Source organism: Maniola jurtina, chromosome 16, assembly GCF_905333055.1.
Source record: "Maniola jurtina chromosome 16, ilManJurt1.1, whole genome shotgun sequence".
Lineage (NCBI taxonomy): Eukaryota > Metazoa > Arthropoda > Insecta > Lepidoptera > Nymphalidae > Maniola > Maniola jurtina.
Genome location: NC_060044.1, coordinates 5,615,432 through 5,636,435, shown reverse-complemented (window position 1 = coordinate 5,636,435; position 21,004 = coordinate 5,615,432). Strand labels below are relative to the sequence as shown.

Sequence of the window (21,004 nt, the reverse complement as noted above, 5' to 3'; positions counted from 1 at the left end):
CTGTTTGCTCTGTTACACTTCTCCTATTCACCCAAACGCCTGATGTTTTAGCGCTCAAAACAATCAATAATATTATCATGCTCAAAATATCAACGCTCATGCCATGCTTGATGCCTACTGCATATGCTGATTGTTTCCTAACTTAGCCCACTCTGAAAATCAAGACATTTTGTTCGGAAGTACCTACTGCATACGAATCCTGATGCGCAAAAGACTCCTTTCAAATACTTAAGTACTACACTGTTCCTATGGACGTACTACAGATCTGAATACAAAATTGGATTCAAATCTAAACATTTCCTCCAATTCTCGTACGCTATGAAGTACTAAATGTATGGCACTGTAGGTCTGTCATGAACACTAAGCGTATGCCGGCTAAAATCGAATATCCAGCTCAAACTGATCCGTTAATGCCCCTTCGGTTTAGGAACAAAACACATGTGTGATACGGAGTTGGTGATTTGTGGTTTTGTGGCTTTGACACTGGTACATTATTGTTTGCTGATGAATGTTATTAGCGGGCTTAATATTCTCTTAGGATTATTAACAGCCATTGTGGCCAATTCTGTTGTACGCAATCTCTAAACTAAATTAAAATAATACCTATCTACTATTTTTTTTTTCATAATTACTGTCTATCTTTGCTGTACCTATTCTACTCCCTTTACAACCTCTCGCACTGCCAAGGGTCACTGGTAGAGATCTCTTATAGAGATAAGTGCTTCCCTGTTCACTTTTTCTTTATTTATATTGTTACAACTTTCTGGTACAAATAAAAATAAAATACTTAAAATAAATAAAATGTCGGGTCTAAATATATTGCATCTCTTTCATAATACACTTCAAAGAAAAGGATAGCACTAGATTTAGAACAAACAAATGTCAATTTAGTTCAGTTTAGAGACTATCCTATAGTGGAAAGTAAATAGAAAGGCCAGTGTCATTCGGGATGATGTAACGATTCTACAATGTGTAACGATATGTAACGAGTTTTTTGGGCAGTTGAGTCGTATAAAAATACGAGTAAAATAAATATACAACATTTTACTCTTTGACAGAGAGTAACAATTTAAAAAAAAAGTGAAAGCAACAAGCACGGGTTAATTTACCAAAAACAAATGCTTGCGGTTAGCGTACATCGTGAGTACCTAACCTCATTTCAGGCTTGGCAGCTTTTGACACAAAGAGATCCCTCGAGGCTGTGTATCGCTTTAGATGAATCGCTCAATATTTCAATATGCTCACAAAATATTTTCGGAAGAATGCGATGCGAATTTCAGCCTCACAACCAAAGTTTGGTGTCGAAATTGATTCTTATTTCTTGTCATCATCATCATGACAAACCTCACACCACAATCGGAGCCCCTGAGTCCATCTCGTAAAATTATTTGACCATTGACCCTTATTCACACAGATTAACGCTTCTCATTTTGAGAGGGGACCTGTGCTCGGTAGTGGGCCGGCGATGGGTTTAATATAATGATGATGATGATGATGATGATGATAATGATAAGAGTTCCTGGTTTTACTATGAAACCCTAACAAAAATAGTAATAAACAATTTTCAACAATAATATAACCTTCATACTACTTGTAACAAACTGAATCATGAAGCAAATAGTCGCTAAAAGGTGAATCCGTCTTATCAAGCCACTTTATCACACTTTAGCTCATCCACATTTCCCACGAGATGGCCTCAAGGACTCCGAATTTTCTCGTGTCATTGATGGATTGAGTATAAACAGATGCCTTAGTAAGCTTTTGTACCGAGAGCTGATGGACCATTTTGATGAGGTGCTTGAAACACACACAGCCATGTTACCGCGTGGCAGGATAACACACTGAATGCGTACTTACACACACTATACTTATTACGTGTATGAAATATAATGTTCTCCTGACTGAATTTCGGCCACAGCAGCCAATTTCAAGGAGACTACCAAGGAAATAGTGTAGTGTAAAAATCTGTCTTCAGACACATGTTCACTATTTCCTCACTCTCATAGTGCGATGGGACGGCAATCCGACATGACCAGCAAGCGATCAGGCGCATAACCAATACGTGCTCGCATATCGATGACTGCTGATGATAACAGGACATTTTTATGCGATCTCCTGCATACAAGTATTGCCTATAAATTTTAAAACCATTAGAGATATTTAATTTGCGCGTGATTTGTCGTACCTTAACATGACTATGGAAAACTAGAACCATGCTTCATGATGAATTCACTACGCTATGATTTTAGATTGCCATACTCATGGGTGATCAAAAATTTTTTTTTAAATATAAATAGTGAGCAAAGAAGCAAGCGGGTCACCTTATGTTAAGTTTATACTGCCACCTATGAATATTTGCATCACCAGAGTAACCGCCAATACGTTGTCGGCCTTTCAGGACTTTGTTGGTCCGCCTCTTGGATAACCTCATGTTGTAATCTAGTGGGAACATTGCCCAAGGGAGTTAGTTCCGCAGTTTGCATAGAAAAAAGGATCTAGCACAACGGGCAGTCGAAGTGCAGCAGATGCAGACCCAGGTGGTGAGGGTAAAAGTACTTGCTTGCGTGCGGATCAGTTGAAAAGGAGGGTGGAATGAGGTCAACTTATGATGGTTTATTAAAACTTTCAGCTTTTATAAATCACCTCATCAAAATTTGCATCAGCTCTAGTTTCATTTTGGAGCAAATCTGTGTCGTCAATATTTTCATACCTACTAATAGATCATCGGTATCTAAAGACCAAAAAAATTGAGATGCTCTTATGAATTTGCCCTTTCAAATAGACATCCATAATCCCTTTTTAACTCCCGACCCAAAAAGAGGAGTGTTATAAGTTTGACGTGTATATCTGTGTATCTGTGTATCTGTCTGTGCCATCGTAACTCCTAAACGAATGAACTGATTTTAATTTAGTTTTTTTTTTATTTGAAAGGTGGCTTGATCGAGAGTGTTCTTAGCTATAATCCAAGAAAATCGGTTCAGCCGTTTGAAAGTTATCAGTTCTTTTCTAACTGTAACCCTCACTTGTCGGGGGTGTTGTAAATTCGTACCTACAGGTACACTTGTTATACCGAAAAATCAAAGAGTTTCCATAGAATTATTAAAAATCTAATTCCAAGCGAACGAAGTCGCAGGCATCCAGCTGTATAAATAATTCCATTAAAATATTTATTTTTACTATCAGTATTCTTAAACCGGATGTTAAGAAAATATTTCATAAAATTTTACAATTTTAAAAGTTGTAGGTTTACCCAAGATTTAGCTTATTGTCAAAGGAGAAAGTTATATTACGTAGATAAGACAAAGTTACGCGTATCAATGGATACGCGAAATTCTAACAGTATCAAAGTAGTTACAGAGTACCCCAATAACTTTTGCTCCCGCAACTCTAAAGATATTATCCAACTAAAACCTATTTCCTAAAATTTAAGCTATGAAGACTAAAACTTGACTACGAATTTTAGGAATTTTGGAGTATAGTAACTATCAAGTAATTTTGAGAATACTTTATTCCTATTATATGATGCCCGCGACTTCGTTCTCGTGGATTTGGGTTATTGAAAATCCCATGGAAATTCTTTGATTTTTCGGAGCAACAGTAGTATATCTCCATTTCACATCATTTGATTTTACATTCAAAATCAAGCTTTTAAACTTGAAAAATTCATATATCAAAAACAAATCACTAACAACGTACCATGTGACTTTTACAAACAAGCGTAATATGCTCGTTTCTTTTTATCACTAACACTTCAAAGATAATTCTCAGAAGGGTTTCCTTTGCGCCAAGACTCAGCTGTCCTATTTAGCATGACTAGATTCGCTATAAAAATATAATTTCTCGAAGTATTTATTACATTAATATTTTTAGACATTTATTCCTAGATACGTCGTAAGTATATTTACTTTACGACAAAGTTGTTTTAGATCTAGTTTCATTGTTCTATCCTTTGTTTAAAAACATAAAAATTAAAAAAAGGCTCAACTCAACACAAAAAGGCTCAACTCTACACAAAAAGACTCAACTCAACATAAAAATATTTTGGCATAGCGGCGGCAGCGCGGTCGCGCCGCACGCCTTTCGCGGAATGAAGTAGCTAGGTACATTTGTACCTACACACAAACTTAATGAAACCCGAGAAACAACTAGAACTAATCTCTCGCAATTATATTTTTAGTTTTAACGAGACACTTCTACAATTTTTAGTCCAATTATTCAAAATTGGCCATTATAAAGAAAAGTCGGCACCGACGTTATTTGATAGAGTGCATGCATTATTTTTTGTGAAGATCAATTAAGTCTAAGAACGAATATATTAGAATATGAATAGAAGACAATCATTTTATTTTATTGTGAACCGGAAAATTACGCCATGAAAATGTATTCAATGACTTTATGCGAGAGAAACTAATGTATTTTATGTACCTACGTAACATGATACTCCATTTCTATAGGTAGTACATATAATTTAAGCTCTGGTCATACATAACGCGTAGCAGCGATGTATTACGCTAGTGACAAGTGGATCATAGAAGCGTAGTCGTTATAAGTTTGTCGTATTCCGAACATGACGTGCTTCATTTACCTACTTCCTTTATGTTACAAATCTCTAGGAGCTGCTGGTACGCGTTAAATCTAATCTTGAAAACTGAACTAAACTTGAAAAATAAATTCCGTCAAACACAAATGAATTGAATGAATCTTAGAGCAGAGTATTATCCATATATTTGTCATAGAAACATAAGTGTTATTGCACTATTACCTAAGTTATTCGTCAGTTACAGCAGTGACTATACCAAAACTTATATCAAAACCGTCTAATGGCTGCCTTAGTGTTCGCTGTCGTCACGCGATGTGTCTGACTAGGGTTTTACTGCGGTGATATTTCATCCGCGTCTAAAATAGGAATGAAGTACTAATATAGAGTGGGACGGAAGGGCTACTCAACTGTACCATTTTAGCTCCATTTCGCCTATGCGTTTTATTTGCGATGCACTAACGAGACCATTTTAGATCTCGCCAGTCTGGCGTACCTACTAGCTTTTGCCCGCTACTTCCTCCAGTGACTCTCATTTGAGTACTAACCAATCAATATCAATAAAATTTTGTAGGTACGATCCAGGAATATAGTTTTCCAGGTTTGCGTTTCAAAATATTCCGTTTCAAAGTTACATGCGTGCATGCCTGGGTGTTCTCCATAATGTTCTAAAAAGTGTATGAAGTTTGCCGCAATTTGCCAGCGTGAAGGACTGTAGCCGAAACCGTTCTCATTCTGAAAGGAGACTCAGCAGTGCTCCGGCAACAGATTGATGATATTGACCTTTTCTACATAGTAAAAAGTGAGAAAATATTTTTTTAAACTAAAAAGAGAGTCACTTCTCTAAATAAACCTCTATAAAATCTAAAAAATGTAATATAAAGTCACATTGAGCGAACTAAATTGAAACCAGATATCCTATTACAGCCAACGGCACTGAATCCATAGCGCATCGGGGGTTAGAAAATTCATTTTTATTCTCGGTGTGTGCATCTCCAAGTATTGTTCCCAGTTCCCACCGACTTCTGTGTCGCGACCTACAAAGCTAAATGACAGCTAGAATTGATATTTCCTTGAGAAAACTAGACTATTGGGAAATATCGTTGTTCTATTTTAAAATCTCTTCTCGGTGTCGTCGTCTGGTGTAACGTCATTAGACAAAACATTTACACAGGTGTAACATACAAAAAACTCACAATTACAGAGCCCTCTCGTGGCCTACAACTGTAAAACGTGCTATAATAGCAGAGTACTGCATCAAAATCGGTTTTGTAATATTTTTTCTTTAAATGGCAAGACACCCATAAACATCCTCTAGCTATCTCTATGCCTATTCAAGATCGGTTCAGTTGTTGGGCAGTGTAAAGGTAATAGACAGACCGACGGACTAATTTTTGCTTTTACAATAGGTATTATTTTTATATTTAGGAGGCATACCAATTTTTTTAAACTTAAAAGCCTACGTATACCTATACGAAAACGTATACCTATATGAAACGATAAAGGTGTCAGTTTCCATGGTAGAAAGCTCGCTCAAACGTAAGCAATTTCGAACATTTTGCCGTTAGCGAATTTCTAATAGCACAGCAAACTGCAAAGAGAATATAAAATGACTTGCTCTAGCAGTTGTGACTAGGCGTTGATGAATGAGAATAAATGTCTCTTAATATTAATCTAGGTGGACTTGACATTCTGTCCTTCTTCACAAATTAAGTCACTCAACGCTGTGCTCAACAGGTCTGGGGACAGGTCACTTTTATCTCAGAATCGATGGCCGCTGGGGAAGACCCGCTCTGAAGTGGAAACTGTGTCTCGGCAACCGTAGAGTTTTTTTTTTCATTCATATAAAAGTTCTCTCTTGACTGCCATCTCACCTGGTGGTAAGTGATGATGCATTCTAAGATGGCAGCGGACTAACCTTTGGTTTATACACGGTATCGCACCGGAAAGATAAATCGCTTGGCGGCATGGCTTGTGTGGAAAGATGGAGGGAAGTGGATGAATATGAATGGCGGGGGATGTGGGATGTGCTTAAGCTCTCCCGAAAATACCTTGGTCCACTGGCTAGCACTATATAGATGAAGGATGATGACATTATAAGTTAGTTACAGAATATGTAATCTCTCTCCAGTTCCATAGGGCAATAAGTGCGAAGGAATAGAGAGTGCACCTGTGTTTGCGCTCCCACTAATTGTGCACTATAATATTTAATTTAACTAAACTAAGTTTAACTATTGGTTAAAATCTCTATGGAGATGGGCCGTTGACGAAATTCTAATAGGAGGACATTATTATTAGATATTGTTAGCTAAGTACAGAAGACACTATTTACATGCTTTTTGTTAATATCAATAGTATAAAACTTTAGAAGATTCAATTCAATTCAACCTACCAGGGAAATGACAGTATAAGTTCTTGTATAATGCAGTATCATGGATGACTAAGTCTGTACAAAAAAGCTTTTGCTATTATCACCAACCGTAAAGCTTTGCAATAAAAACTATTTTCGCTTAAAACCCACTACTGTATGGTAGTAAAACAAACTTATATTTACCGTTACAATGCACCTTTTCAAATGGTAATAAAACTTATTTTAGTTTAGCAAAATCACCTATTAATTCAGTAATTTGTATAGGTAGGCTCTTGCTACAGCTGTGGCATAATTCGTAACACGATGGAGTTACATTACAGCGGATTACGTTACACGTATGTTTCCTATTTGAAACGTAAACAAATTGTTCGAATAAAAAGGTATCCAAATGCAAAACTACCTATTAACGGTGAAAAAAAAAAATTACAGCCGTTGTATATTTTTGAACTTAATTCTTTTCTCTCTCAAGCGTTAGAATTTTCATAGTTCATGATTATAGTAAAAATTATATTTTGACATCAGTTTTGGTTTTGAGGTCAAGTTATATCTGGTTCTACGAAACATTTTTTAGATCAAAGCTACCACATGTATAACAACTCTTACTATATTCATTCATGTATAGCATAATATGTTAACAACTTTACAATAACTTTATGGCTTAAAAACAAACGAAAACGAAGTTTCACCTCGCTGCATTCCATTGGAAAAAAAAATCTTTGTTTAAGCATTAAAGCGAACGTATTGAACGAATGAAAGACCGAGCAAATCCTTTCAAAGTAAATGAATTATTTTTAAGACATTGCTGTTCTGTTCAACTCTCCTTAGTTCGTACTTAAAGAAAGTTACAATAACTACTTACTCTGAACTTTACAGCTCATAGAACTTTGCGATGATAATAAAAGCTTACAATAAACTTTATTTGCAATATAAACTTGCTAAACTTAAAAGTTTTGTTCTTTTACGAAGTTTTTTTGAATGGCAGTACTTTGAATAATTTGGTACATAATATTAATTTAAACTTCATGAGTTTTCTAATAAATAGCCGCTCTGAAACTGAGATCTATAAAGACTTTGCTCAGGACTTGGAAGACGTAAATAAAACGAAACGTATTAAATAAAAAAATAAAAATATTTTATTTATAAGATAGTACCAACAGGCGAAGTTACCAATGTTTAGGAATGGAAAGTAATAATTCTGTTTTAATAGGTAACATTTTAGTATAATAAATAATATACTATGTGTACTTAGTATGTAGAATACTATACACATCTGCGCAAGAATAATTTCATCCTAAGCTCCAATTAGCCTGCAACTGAGAAAAACTAATGAAGAATGAAGGACGATAAAAAGCAAAATGTCCGAGACTTAATTAGGATTCCTTTTCTCCCAAAAAAAATAGATGGGAATGAACACTGACTTCTACTAATATACCTAAGTACGCTGGACTTACTATTGCCGACATGTTTTTGAACCAATTTGACTATCGCAATTATAGAGCCAATAGCAGCAGTAAGCGTCATCTAAGCGTAGGTACTCGGAACTGAATTTTCGTGATGTAACAAATGCCAACATAGAGTCAACACGAAGACCATTTGACACAAAGTGTCAATTTTAATTCTCGGTTCGCTTGGTTCGGTTGAACTGGCACAAAATAAGTGTATTCTTTATGGCATTGGCAGCAGGCCTTATCTAGCGTACTTGTATCTATCCATATCTGTGTGAATCCATACTAATTTATAAATGCGAAAGTGTGTCTGTCTGTCTGTCTATCTGTATGTCTGTTATTTCTAGCCGGTATTGTTTGACATTATACTTAACTATAAAAATGTACTACTGAAAAATTGCGCGCCATTGCATGGCAGATCGTAATTGGACTTTTATAATTTTAAGACTCATTGTACATACAATTTTGCAATTAATAAATAATTTAATCTAATCTAATCTATGTCTGTCTGTCTGTCTGTCTTTGGCATTTCACGGCCCAACAGTTAAACCGATTTTAATGAAAGGTACAGAGTTAGCTTACATCCCGGGAAAGGACGTAGGCTACTTTTTATCCCGGAAAATCAAAGAGTTCCCACGGGATTTTTAAAGATCTATCCGTTTAACCGATTTATATATGAAATTTGATACAGAGGTACTTAGCTTGCGTCTCGGAAATTGACATAGGCAACATTTTATCCCAGAAAATCAAAGACTTAAAAAATCTGATGCGGACGAAGTCGCGGGCATCATCTAGAAGTATATAAACTGACCTTTTTATGTCCAGCTAGTCGGAGAGCCCTCTGCAGTTTGGCCGCGCGAGTTGTCGAAAGGTAAACTATAGGGACCGCCTCGCCAGATTCCAACTCAATGTCGAAGTCGTTAACTGCCTCGCAAAACTTATAATCCTCGAACTTTTTCGCCTCATTCTTCATTAGTTCTTCAACGTCCGCGCCCTCACTTATCTCCCCTTTTAAAACTTCGTCGTCGATGAATGGGGGGTTAACGTAGCGATTAAGTTTCGAGCACTCGTTTAACTCCTTGTTGATAAAAGCGGAATTGCTATCGTCTTCTGAATAATTATCATTCACTGCACTTTGTTCCTCACTACCGCAATCGTCTGAACAGACGGACGGTGTGTTCGAATCATTCAAAGCGAAAGAATAAGCACTCCATCTCAGTCCATTTATTATACGTCCGCACTCCATTGTTACTAATGTAAATATTGTTGATGGATTACAATGTTTATGTCCACAGTGTCAAAGGGAATGATGTAACGCAGACGAGACGTGTGGGCGTATGGACGGATTTAATTTCAATCTGCAATTTGAAAACGATTGCGTGGCTGGCTTATATTGATGCGCATTTTTATCGTACCTATCTAGGCTATAATTGCTTTCATTATTGTAACGTAATTTTAAGTCACTTATAGCGAGACATAGATGTTTAAATATACGTACCTACCCAGTACCCATCTATTTCTAAAGACCACTGAAGAAATATTTTTTATCATAATATTTTATTTTATTATGAAGCTGAAGTGGAAATGGGTAGAGTACATAGTTGGAAAAACCGATAGATCTTAAGGACCTAAGATAAATAAGTACATAAACGCCTGAAGCCGTTGAATCAGGAGGCGCAAGAGCGTCGCGTTAGAAGTCCCTACAAGAGACCGATGGTCCAGACCAGAGTCTGCAGTGGGCATCTATCGGTTGACGATGATAATAACGATGATGGTTTATACTTTAGCTAAAATCGTGATTGATTCGTCTTCAATTAATTATACCTATACTAAACGTAATTTGCACCGTAGCATGATAATGATTTCTGTAAGTACCTGAAGTCCGAGCAACTGTACGGGGATCCGAAGGGTAATTAGCCCAACGGTGCTCGGGAGCTCGACCCTTATCATCCTTCTCAGCACCTGTCCGGGACCACATGGGTCGTATTTTGATACTGGATTTTAACGCTTCAAAACATTTTCAAACATGACGTTGACACGAGGGAACAATTTTAAAAAACACGGGTCAAGAGCGAGTCGGACTCACACACGAAGGGTTTCGTGCCATCGTACAAGATTATGTACTTTTAATGTTTTTTAATTTGCGTGGCAGCCATTTTGAAATTTTTATAATTTTTATTATAACGGCAATTAAATAGTTTCTACCCATTGTGTGAAAATTTCACCTCTCTACCTATTACGGTTCATCAGATACTGGCCGCTGACAGGCAGACAGACGGACCGACAGATGAACGGACGGACAGCGGAAGTTTATAATAGGGTGCCATTTTCACCCTTCGGGTACGGTACCCTATAATTTGGAGCAAAACAACCTTTGCAGAGATCCGTGTAAAATGTTTCACACACGATGACAGGTACAGCATATGTACTCAGTATTTTTATTTCTAAACGTCACGTGGGACGTTGGTAAGTGAAATATAGTTTGCTTGTCATACAAAAACTGAAAACGAAAATTCTAGCTCTATCGTTGGGATTTAAATTTTCGCGCATTGGTACAGTAACACACATATTATTATAATGACTATTCCATCTTTGTGTCCTCACAGGCAACATCCGTAACTGAAATCAAAAATCAAAGATCTATCGGTCAAGTCAAAGGCAATAAACTAAACAGCCAGAAATATTTTGCCTTCAAAGATTACAGAATATTCACCAAAAGTCCGAAATTTCGGTATTTTATTTACATGTGGATGAAATCTTTAGTAATATTATTTTAAAATTCACCAAAAATATAATAATTAATAAGTATACTTCAGAATACTACAAAAGATTCACAACTTTATTAGACGAATATCTTTCGTTGTTTGCATTGAACTTTGACATATTGCTCTAGTGAGATCGCGAACTCTTCATATTGCGTTGGGAGCAATGACACTGAATACAAGTAAGCACACACTTAAGACCTTTTTGTCGTACTAACTGAAAATTAGCCCTAGGAAATGTATGGAAAACAATAAAAATGGAAATAGATAGAATAGAAGGAAGAAAGGAATAATCAAAGAAAATTAGGTAATTCCATATCTACGTGCGTATTATTTAAATAAATTGATCAACATTTGTTATCTAATCATTCAATATTTTTTCTTAAGTTATTACTTAAGGAACAAAAAACAGTTGTTTTTCCATAAAATAATATGTTACATCGCGTTGAGACATGCTAAGTAGACCAATGACTTTTTAAAGTCAAGTTCTTTTAGAAAATCTATGAGAGCAATAATACGAAATCTAGAGTTTTGGAAGTAGTTTCACTGTTTCATACTGTTAAATTTCTAGTTCTCGCAATTGTTTATATTTTAATAGTAACGTTGCAGGTCATACACGATCAAGTTTACTGATCAATTTGCAGCAGACTTAAACCGGTGTCCGGTAAGCTTGACAATGTTTGGCTCTAAATTATGTCATTGACGGTGTAGGTATGGCTATCAATTAACTGGGCGCCATTTCAAATCCACAGCAAACTTGATGGTAAACTTGATCGTGTATAAATAAATAAATAAATAAAAGTTTATTCAGCTCGCCAAGCGATCGTCGCAACGCGTGTAGGATGGAGGCAGTCTGTTTAAAGTCTTACGTGAGTGATCGGCCTTAGCGGTTTTGTTACAGTCTTGACATTTAAGGGCAGCTTGTTGTGTCTGCGCCGGATTTATTTAAGATGCTCACGGGCACGTTACTTATATTAGTAAGTGACGTCTTAAGAAAATCATTGGTTAGGTACGGCTCCACGTAATGGAAGTTGTTGCGGTACCCTTGTTATTACGAGATGATTATGAATGAAAGGCACGGAGTTCTTTTTTTCCAGATAATATTAATTTAAGAGTTTTTGATTACAGCTTTAGGTACATCTTTCGAAAGCTTATAATTTTTTTTAAATTCATTGTATCCAATATTTTGAGATTTTCTTTACTAATTATTTCGCTATGAGCAGTCGGCAGACAAAACTCGAGTTAGAGAAATTCAATTTGTCTCGTATGATTTTAAAATAGATAGATAGATAGATAGATAATAAACTTTATTGCACACAAAATAAGAAAACAGGGACAATAGATTATGAATTGGAGAAATTTAATTGCAATTCTAACTCTAAAATTTTATATTTGTCTAAAATTTTTGTGAACTAAAGAAAAATTGCAATTCTGTCGCTGTCATACAAGCAGGAAAAGGAGGAGTCTAACCGTCAACAGCTCTTGATTTAAATGTAAAAGGAAAATACTTGCACAGATAAAATACGGTGGAAGTTTAAACATTCATTACGCTGTGCAAACAGTTAATTCGATTTTGCGATAAATAAAAACAGTACCAAATATTTGGCTCGTTGGCTCAAACTCTAAATTCGTCGACTTCTCGCTCGTGAAACAATCCAGGTCACTGAATGCAACAACATCATCCTTTTAAAAACAACAGAGTTTTAAAAATTATTTGAAATCCATACATTTTTGACGAAACCAGCTGATGCTCGGGACTTCGTCTGCGTGGATTTAAGTTTCCAAAAACCCCATGGGAACTCTTTGATTTCACTCTTTAACTTTAGACTAGCAAAAGCCCATGTCAATTCATGGCTCCGTTGCGGCGTGATTGAAGGAGAAACCAACAAACAAACAGACAAACAAACACTTTCGCATTTATAATATGGGTAGTAAATAATGATTTACTGTCTGAAGTCTGAACTGAAATGATTCATAGAATAAATTATTCAATAACCTTGCCAATGCATTTTCTGTATACAGTGACATAGGTCAGATCCCTCTAGACTAAGCTTCCTTATCATTTATTGGAGATATATCTAGGACCTAGGTATCTAATAATTTTGTTACTAACCATTATTATTATTCCAAAGCCCCCTACCATTATGAGATAATTAGAAGTGTCGTGACATGGCCCTCAGCAATGAAGAATACGAAACAGAGAGATTACCACTGTTACCAAAATAAGTAGAGGATAGTGACAGAAATTCAGCAATTGATTTTTTTATACCTTGGTGGTCATATTGAAGTCACCATATATTGAATACCTAGGTATGCAGTAGGTACTGTTAGAATGTCAGTATTGGATTTGTCTATATTTTAATTTGTATCAAGAAGTCTCAAATATTGAGCACCATGTCATCATACTGTAGAGATGTTATGACAATAACTATGGCTGTTTTATAAACATGTTCTTCCACGTCACAGTAACGTTCAATAATAATATTGAACCGTCTTTTACTGTCGTTCGTGTTTGTACAATACAAGATTTTATAAAATTCTTTCTGTATCTAATAGATACTACGGGATGTGTATATTTATCTTTATTTTAAGTTTCTTTAATTTTACAATGCTTTCCTCATTTAGTTTAAATTAAGGTTAACGTCCTAAACTTCTAGTCTATTCAAGGTTTACTATATCACGCACAACTATTGTATTTTGCCAAATGGTTCCAATAAAGTAATTTGCCAAATCATTATGGATATTGCCTGCATTTTCATGAATCAGAAGCATTACGCATAAATCGTGTTATGAACGATAAATCTCATATATCAATCAAGGATTACTTACGATTTTATTCCAAAAAATACGGTAGTATTCAATTAATTACGGTTTAATGTTTTATTCGTTATTTCCTATCCTTTGTTTTGAACTCAAACAATTTGTATTTTTCCTTCACTTTACTGATACCGCGTTATTTGGTTGTTTATTAGTAAATAATTATATTTATTTTACACAATAACACACGTTTTTATCTCGATTTTGTAAGTTTTCTGCTACCGGCGGCGCACGCGCAGCGCAGGGTCTGGCGCGACTGAAGTTCTATATTCGTAATACTCTTCGCATATAATAACTTCGCGTATATTTCCTATTTTCTTTCGCTCGACGACATCCGCTGAATCAGCCATTCATGTTTTTTAAAGTCTAGAATAAAAGAGAAGTCAATTTTCTTGGTACCTAGTCGTCGAGTTACCTACTGTGTAACTAGCACAGTAACATCTACCTACGTGTATATAAGCATGTGTTAGCAAAATAACCGTCATAATCGATTCAGGCTGATATCTATACCTAAGCTAATATCTGTCTATCTCACAGTAGGTATAATATTATCTTTTCACAATCCATTCGTTTAACTGATTATAAGGAAATTTGATAAGTACAGAGATCTGAGGTTGATCTCCAGAGACGGATATAGGCTACGTTTATAAATTATAATACCTACTAGATTTCTCGAATTCTGCAAAAAAAAAGCAATCATAGTGCTACTGATCAAAAACTACCAAACCGTCAAAAACTACCAAACCTACAAAATCTACCATACTATATTACTAATACTTAAACTTAACATAAAATATTATAAATAATTTTGAAACATAGTATTGTGGAAAAGTTATATCTTAAAAAATATGCAAAAGTAGAGTCTGAAGAATATCCTATATATCCTAATATCAAACCATAATAAAATTGTAGAGATACTTCTACATTTTATGGCACTGTAACCGCGACCTTGTCTCGAACTTCGTCACTTGGTGGCTTGCCAAAACATCTGCACCAAATCAAACTGTCTGAGCACTCAGCAACCATCTAATATACCTACCATTACTTCTAAGGTTATTGAAATAAGGTTTATTTTACAACGAAAAGCCTTGATGAATAGTATCAAGTGAGGAAATTATTATGTACGTAGGTATCTACCTACTTTAAATCCGGTGCTAATGTCCTTATAATTTAAGAGTACTGAAATGAGTATTGAACTGTTCCTTATAAGCTCAATGACTTCTATAGACCGATAATAATTTAGAAGCACGCTTGTAGGTGTCGTTTTACCCAAAGGTGCGTTAACATCGCGCTAGTTGGTATCTTATATCTATGTAGTCTTTGCTGTCACTCATTACAAGCGTAAACGTACGAATTTATCTTTACTATTTAAAATACGCATGTAGGTATGGGCTTTGCCTATCTGGAGCTTTTTAATACCTTTTTTGTGGGCTATGTAATTTTTTGTCCCCTTCAATCTTTTTTTTTAAATTTTATCAATATAGGTAACTAGTATATGTTTTTACATAGGTGGGCGATGCACATTCCACTATGTAAACTATTTTTATGACTGTTTAATAGATATTAATTGAACAATAAAATATTTCCTTTATTTTATTCGATGTCATCTTTTCATTTACTGTTATATTTTACATATGAAACGACCTAACTCTGAAAAAATAAATAGATAAATGAGCTGTAAAATTATTTATATGCAGCATATTATTTCGTCTTTACCCAAAAACCAAATGTTTGCTTCAAAAGCGTTAACCAAATCCCGCCGTAACAGCCTGCATACATCACGTGATAGCCAAACAATCCGTGTTTGCGCGCACATACCTGAGTAATAGGAAAAATCACAATGTCAAAGCAAACATTTGCTCAAGTTTCGTTATTTCTAATTCCCGTTTCATATTCAAATATACCTAAGTTGAGTTTAGGGCATAACAAGTATTTGAATCCGGCTTCTTTGGAGTTGATCCCACTGCAAACCATATAGCGTGCTATTTTCTAAATTCATGATAAATAATAATTATACCTAAAACAGATACTTAAGTAAGACTTAATCAGACGGTCACGGTCAACTGCACAATTACAGTGTGAACACAGTGAAGGCAGAATTTTAGGCCGCAAGCATATGCAGCGGCGCAGCTGAGTGGCACAGACTCGTTCTAGTTATTAGGTACAAAGAATAGACGTTTCTGAGTTGACGTGACGTCGATGAATTCTGTGCCAGCATTACAACGCGACTACAACAACGACGCGACGCAGAGCAGCACGTCATGCCTGCCCCCCATAGCAGCTGTGTACGTTCATGCATTACAAAATCTGCTCTGCTCTGGACTACATCGTCCGCATTTCAGCGTACGCTGAGCCTTAGATTTCTGACAATTTACATAACAAGTGTAAATTAAAAATTTATAACACCTCCGACAAGTGAAGGTTACAGTAACTAGAAAAGAGCTGATAACTTTCAAACAGCTGAACCGATTTTCTTGAATTATAGCTAAGAACACTCTCGATCAAGCCACCTTTCAAACAAAAAAAAAAACTAATTAAAATCGGTTCATTAGTTTAGGAGCTACGATGCCACAGACAGATACACATATACAAACGTCAAACTTATAATACCCCTCTTTTTGGGTCGGGGGTTAAAAACTGAAATTTCACAATAAACGGAAATTGTAGTGTACATAAAACATATTTCATTTCAAGTATTCATTAGAAAGGGAAGAAGAAAATGCTGAAATTCACCTTTAAATTAACACAACATATTATATTTTCATTAGTTTACTATTATTTACTTATAAGCAGAGTAGATATAAGTTAATTAATTACCCAAGACCTTTGAATGTTAGTACCCATTTAAGGTATTCCCTTCTAAGATAACAATTAATACTTTAGGGTCCAGAGTCCAGACTCGTATTTCATAAAGGAAGGGTTTAATTATGAAGGTAGGTATAAACCTGTTATTCTCTATAATGAAATATTTGTTCGACGACAGCCCATTAATTTGAAGGGATTTGTTCTAAAGTATCCATATTTTACTTGTTAAAATTTGCAGATTTTTAGGTAGGCACATCATGTTTTACTTGTTCAATGTCAAATTTCAGCCCGATTCGTCCAGTGGTTTGAGCTGTGCGTAGATAGATCAGTCAGTCAGTCAGTCAGCTTTAGAATATGAGATACTTTACTTACTTTGATAAATAAAATCGATTAACACCTTTTCAATGTGGCAATAAACGAATCGAATTGAAAGAAACAACGGATAGTAAAAGTAATTTTATGTAATTACAAGTCATAACATCCGAAACACAAAAGACAAGTTTATATTATGACACAAAAACGAATGATAATAATAATTGCCCTACATTTACCTCGTCCTCATATAATTTGATTACCTTGATATTTTCTTAAGATATAACCGACCAAATTATAAAGCCTTAGACAGACACAACGCGGGACGACAGCGACGAGTAACCTTGTATCAGCACGACTGGACGTCACACTGGACGACGCAATGAGAGAGAGAGAGAGAGAAATGATAATCTTTTTGGAACATTGTATTTTAGCCAATAGCAAGAGAGCGTTAACCAATTAGAGGTGATTGCCATCCTTACCCTGTAGCTGTCAAACTGAACCCTAGAATACATGTACGATTTGTAGAAAAGAGAACTATTGAAAAGCGCACCTTATATCACACTGCATAGCACAACGACGTCTTTTAGTACTACGCACTAGTATTCATTCAGCAGAAATATTTTTGCAGGCTGCAAGTTCGTTTTTACTTACAACTTGATATCAAGTGTTGTACTATTTTTGGCGGTTTCATAGAGCACAAGTTATTTGAAATATGTAGTTGTTCCATAAATTTAATTCAACGGCGAAGGTCGACTGCAGTTGAAAATGCAAGGAAGAAAGGGAAAAACGGACGCCTTTATAGATAGAGTTCCCATTGTTTCACCTGCAACTTCTAGAAGCCGAGATGCAAACGTAACCATCACGCGTTGTGTTTAACAAACCCTCAAGCACAGATTCTTCGCCAACAAAACGTCAGTAATGGTACGAAATACCATCGTTGCGTGCTCTCTTTAATTAGTGACAGGGCAATTTGAATGCCGACACATCAGCTTCCAGACAGTAGCGTATAAAATTCAGGTTGCCGGGTGAATTCTTCAATTTTGTCTGGACACGCGAGCGGCGCTTCACGCATCTCTACTTTCGCACGCCATTTACACCAATTATAGTTTTAATCGGATAAAATCCACCGGGGAATTTGTTACAAAGTTGCACTTCACAATCCGCCTCATTACGAACAAGATAGTGGGCTGTAGGTGTAATGGTTTATTAACCCCCGACCCAAAGAGGGGTGTTTTAATTTTGACGTGTGAACCTGTGTATCTGTCTGTGGCATCGTAGCTCCTAAACTAATGAACCGATTTTAATTTAAGTATGTAGTTTTTTTTTTTGTTTGAAAGGTGGCTTGATCGAGGCTATAATCCAAGAAAATCGGTTCAGCCGTTTGAAAGTTATAAGCTCTTTTCTAGTTACTGTAACCTTCACTTGTCGAGGGTGTTATAAATTTTTAATTTACTCTTGTTTCTCGTACATTGATACACTGTAAAGCCTGTCCTTCACTTAATATGTGCAATCGTGTGGATGGTTTTGTGCCGTTCAGAGACTTTCGTATCTCAATTCATATGCAAATGAAGAGTCTTTTGGAAAGAGTAACTTACCGGCTCTTTTCAGTAGAATCATCTTTACGAAACGGTGACATTCTTATTAATAACTTCATAAATGAGCTATAAGATGTCCTACATGAAAGAAATATTTCGAATTTAAATTTTGAATACTGGAACCTCAGATTAGTCTAGAACATTATTGGATGTCTCGATAAAATCGTGCTGTAAAATATCTCTATAGAGTCTTAGAAGACTATTTACACGTGTACCTACAGTATTTTATTTAGAAACTTAAAGGATCTTACGCGACCTTTCTTTAGTCTTGCTACGCATAATTAACTCTTTGAAATTATCAGACGTCTGTCGTTTGTATTGTAGGCGATAAGAAACATTTTAGTTACGCATTCTCTACCCAACCTAATCTCCAAAGTAATGAAGGAACAAGTTAAGTTCTTTCGCGTATCTGTCGAAAGCGGCTTCAACTGATGAATGGAGGGCCATCAGTAGCAGATCATTCGGAAGCTTCATAAATATGTACACTACATTGTGTCATGAGTTTTTATGGGCTCAAAGGGTCCACTCGCGTTTGATTGATGATCGAGATTCCAAGAGTTTATTGATTCGCTTGATGTACCGGGCGATGGCGGCGTCTGGTGTCGTTAGCGGTCAATTGGTTAACCTATTTTGATATTGATTACATAATAAACATCTACCCAATGGATTCCAGCTGGCGAGATTCGTCTCCAATTAATTTATTTGGTCACCTTTATAGTTCATGAGAAATAAAATCTGTTCTGTAATAATGAATAGCAATAATCATATTTTTTGGCTCTAAATATCACAAAAATATGTTTATTTTACCTGCTAAAAATGCCTAAAGAAATCACTTGGAAATATATCATTTTTAGGCCTAAAATAATGTGCTATGGGCATTGTGGTACGATGGCAAAATACCTATTAGGTATATTCAATAAAACCTAGAAAAAAAAACATTAATTTTAAGTCCAACCTCCCGTCCACACACTGCCCGTGTGGCATGGGAAGAAGCGAGGAACGGAGGCAGAGACGTAGCATGACGTAGTGTGGCCGCGTTACTCGCATGTTCCTCGTTAATGCCCATCGCTCCCTATTTTGTCGATAAGTATGCAATAGCGCGCACGCTGCCACAGTTTCGACGTTGCAAAGGCAAGCGTCCGGCGGTGTCGCGATTAATTGCGCGAGTAGGGCAGTGTGTGGACGGGGGGTTAGCAGCATGCGGCAGTTTATTTAGGCATAGACAACATCGTGCTGTAAAACCGGAATATTACGGTACGACAGATTTTTGCTACATCTTAAATTATTGCAGAACCTTTGGCAAGCCTCAATGTCGTACTGCTTTGCTCTGGCGTAAAACAGCTTTAAGACAAGGTACTGTATAAACGTAATTATACTGCGAAGCTCGGCCCACGTTTTCCTGCAGAAGGTGTGCGGCGCTGCGCTTTAGCTCTGGAATAATAGATACACTAATACACGCACGATGCCTTTAAATGTAGATTGTGTTACTTTTACGTCTTTCCTTTTTATGATTAATTTATTCATCCCATTATTTCATCCCATTTCATTTCACATTTTAATATTGAATTTTCTTCACTAAACGAAGAAATAAAGTGTAAGTAAATGATAAAGATCAACAATTTTCTGGTGATTTCGTTACAGAAACTTCTGAATTTCAATCGGTACTGACGGTACTACAATTAACGTAAAAAGGGTTGGAACTTGAATAGAATACGGGCCGACGGATGTTTGAGGAGGTAACAACGGGTAACATTTCAAAGGAAAACCAATAGGCTAGGAAAGGCTTACAATTCAAATTAAAGATAAAATCTGAGTGTTAAACAATTGAAATCACAAGCTATCTTGGCCCATTAAAATAGGTAGGAAATACGAAGGCGGGTAACTATTTTACTATTACGACTACCATAATATTTTTTTTCAAATAAAAAAAAGGTTTAATGAAATTAATTACACCGTACCTATACTTACATAGGAAGATTTTCTAACGGGAATTGGTTAAAAAGTACAATGTCACTTTTACCTATACATAACGGTTGTTAAGGTTGCTACATACTTAGTTAATAATAGTAGCAGGAAACGATAGGGGGAAAACCGGAACAGGTTAATGAAGTCAGACGATAAAAAAGTTACACATTTTGAAGGTTGTCGATATTACGACGTAGTCCTCATTACTGTCAAATTATTCTGACAGCTGATAAAGGGGGACAACTCATCACGAAGCTGTTTTGTAGGTCATCATAGAGTGATTGATTTTAAAGAGCTAGTTAAAATAACTTTAAGGATTTATTACAATTTATGTGAATTTGGTATAAAAATAACTTGCATCCCGGGAACGGGCATAGGCTATCTTTTGTCCC

General features: G+C 35.9%; 1 protein-coding gene across 4 annotated transcripts in view; it reads right to left on the bottom strand.

The window, feature by feature from the left end:
- Positions 1-21,004, bottom strand: part of LOC123873469 (apoptosis-stimulating of p53 protein 2) — a 339,385-nt gene that overhangs the window by 155,120 nt on the left and 163,261 nt on the right. Inside the window, exons 1-2 of one of the 4 annotated variants that reach the window (XM_045918317.1) lie at positions 14,122-14,182; positions 9,165-9,711 (exon numbers count right to left, since the gene is read on the bottom strand). The exons of 2 other annotated variants lie outside the window; for them this stretch is intronic. In XM_045918317.1, coding sequence (XP_045774273.1) covers positions 9,165-9,599 — 435 coding nt within the window. In that variant the 5' untranslated portion in view covers positions 9,600-9,711; positions 14,122-14,182. Of the gene's footprint in view, positions 1-9,164; positions 9,712-13,944; positions 14,183-21,004 lie in introns of those variants that run through there. One more of the 4 variants, XM_045918316.1, reaches the window with a different exon arrangement.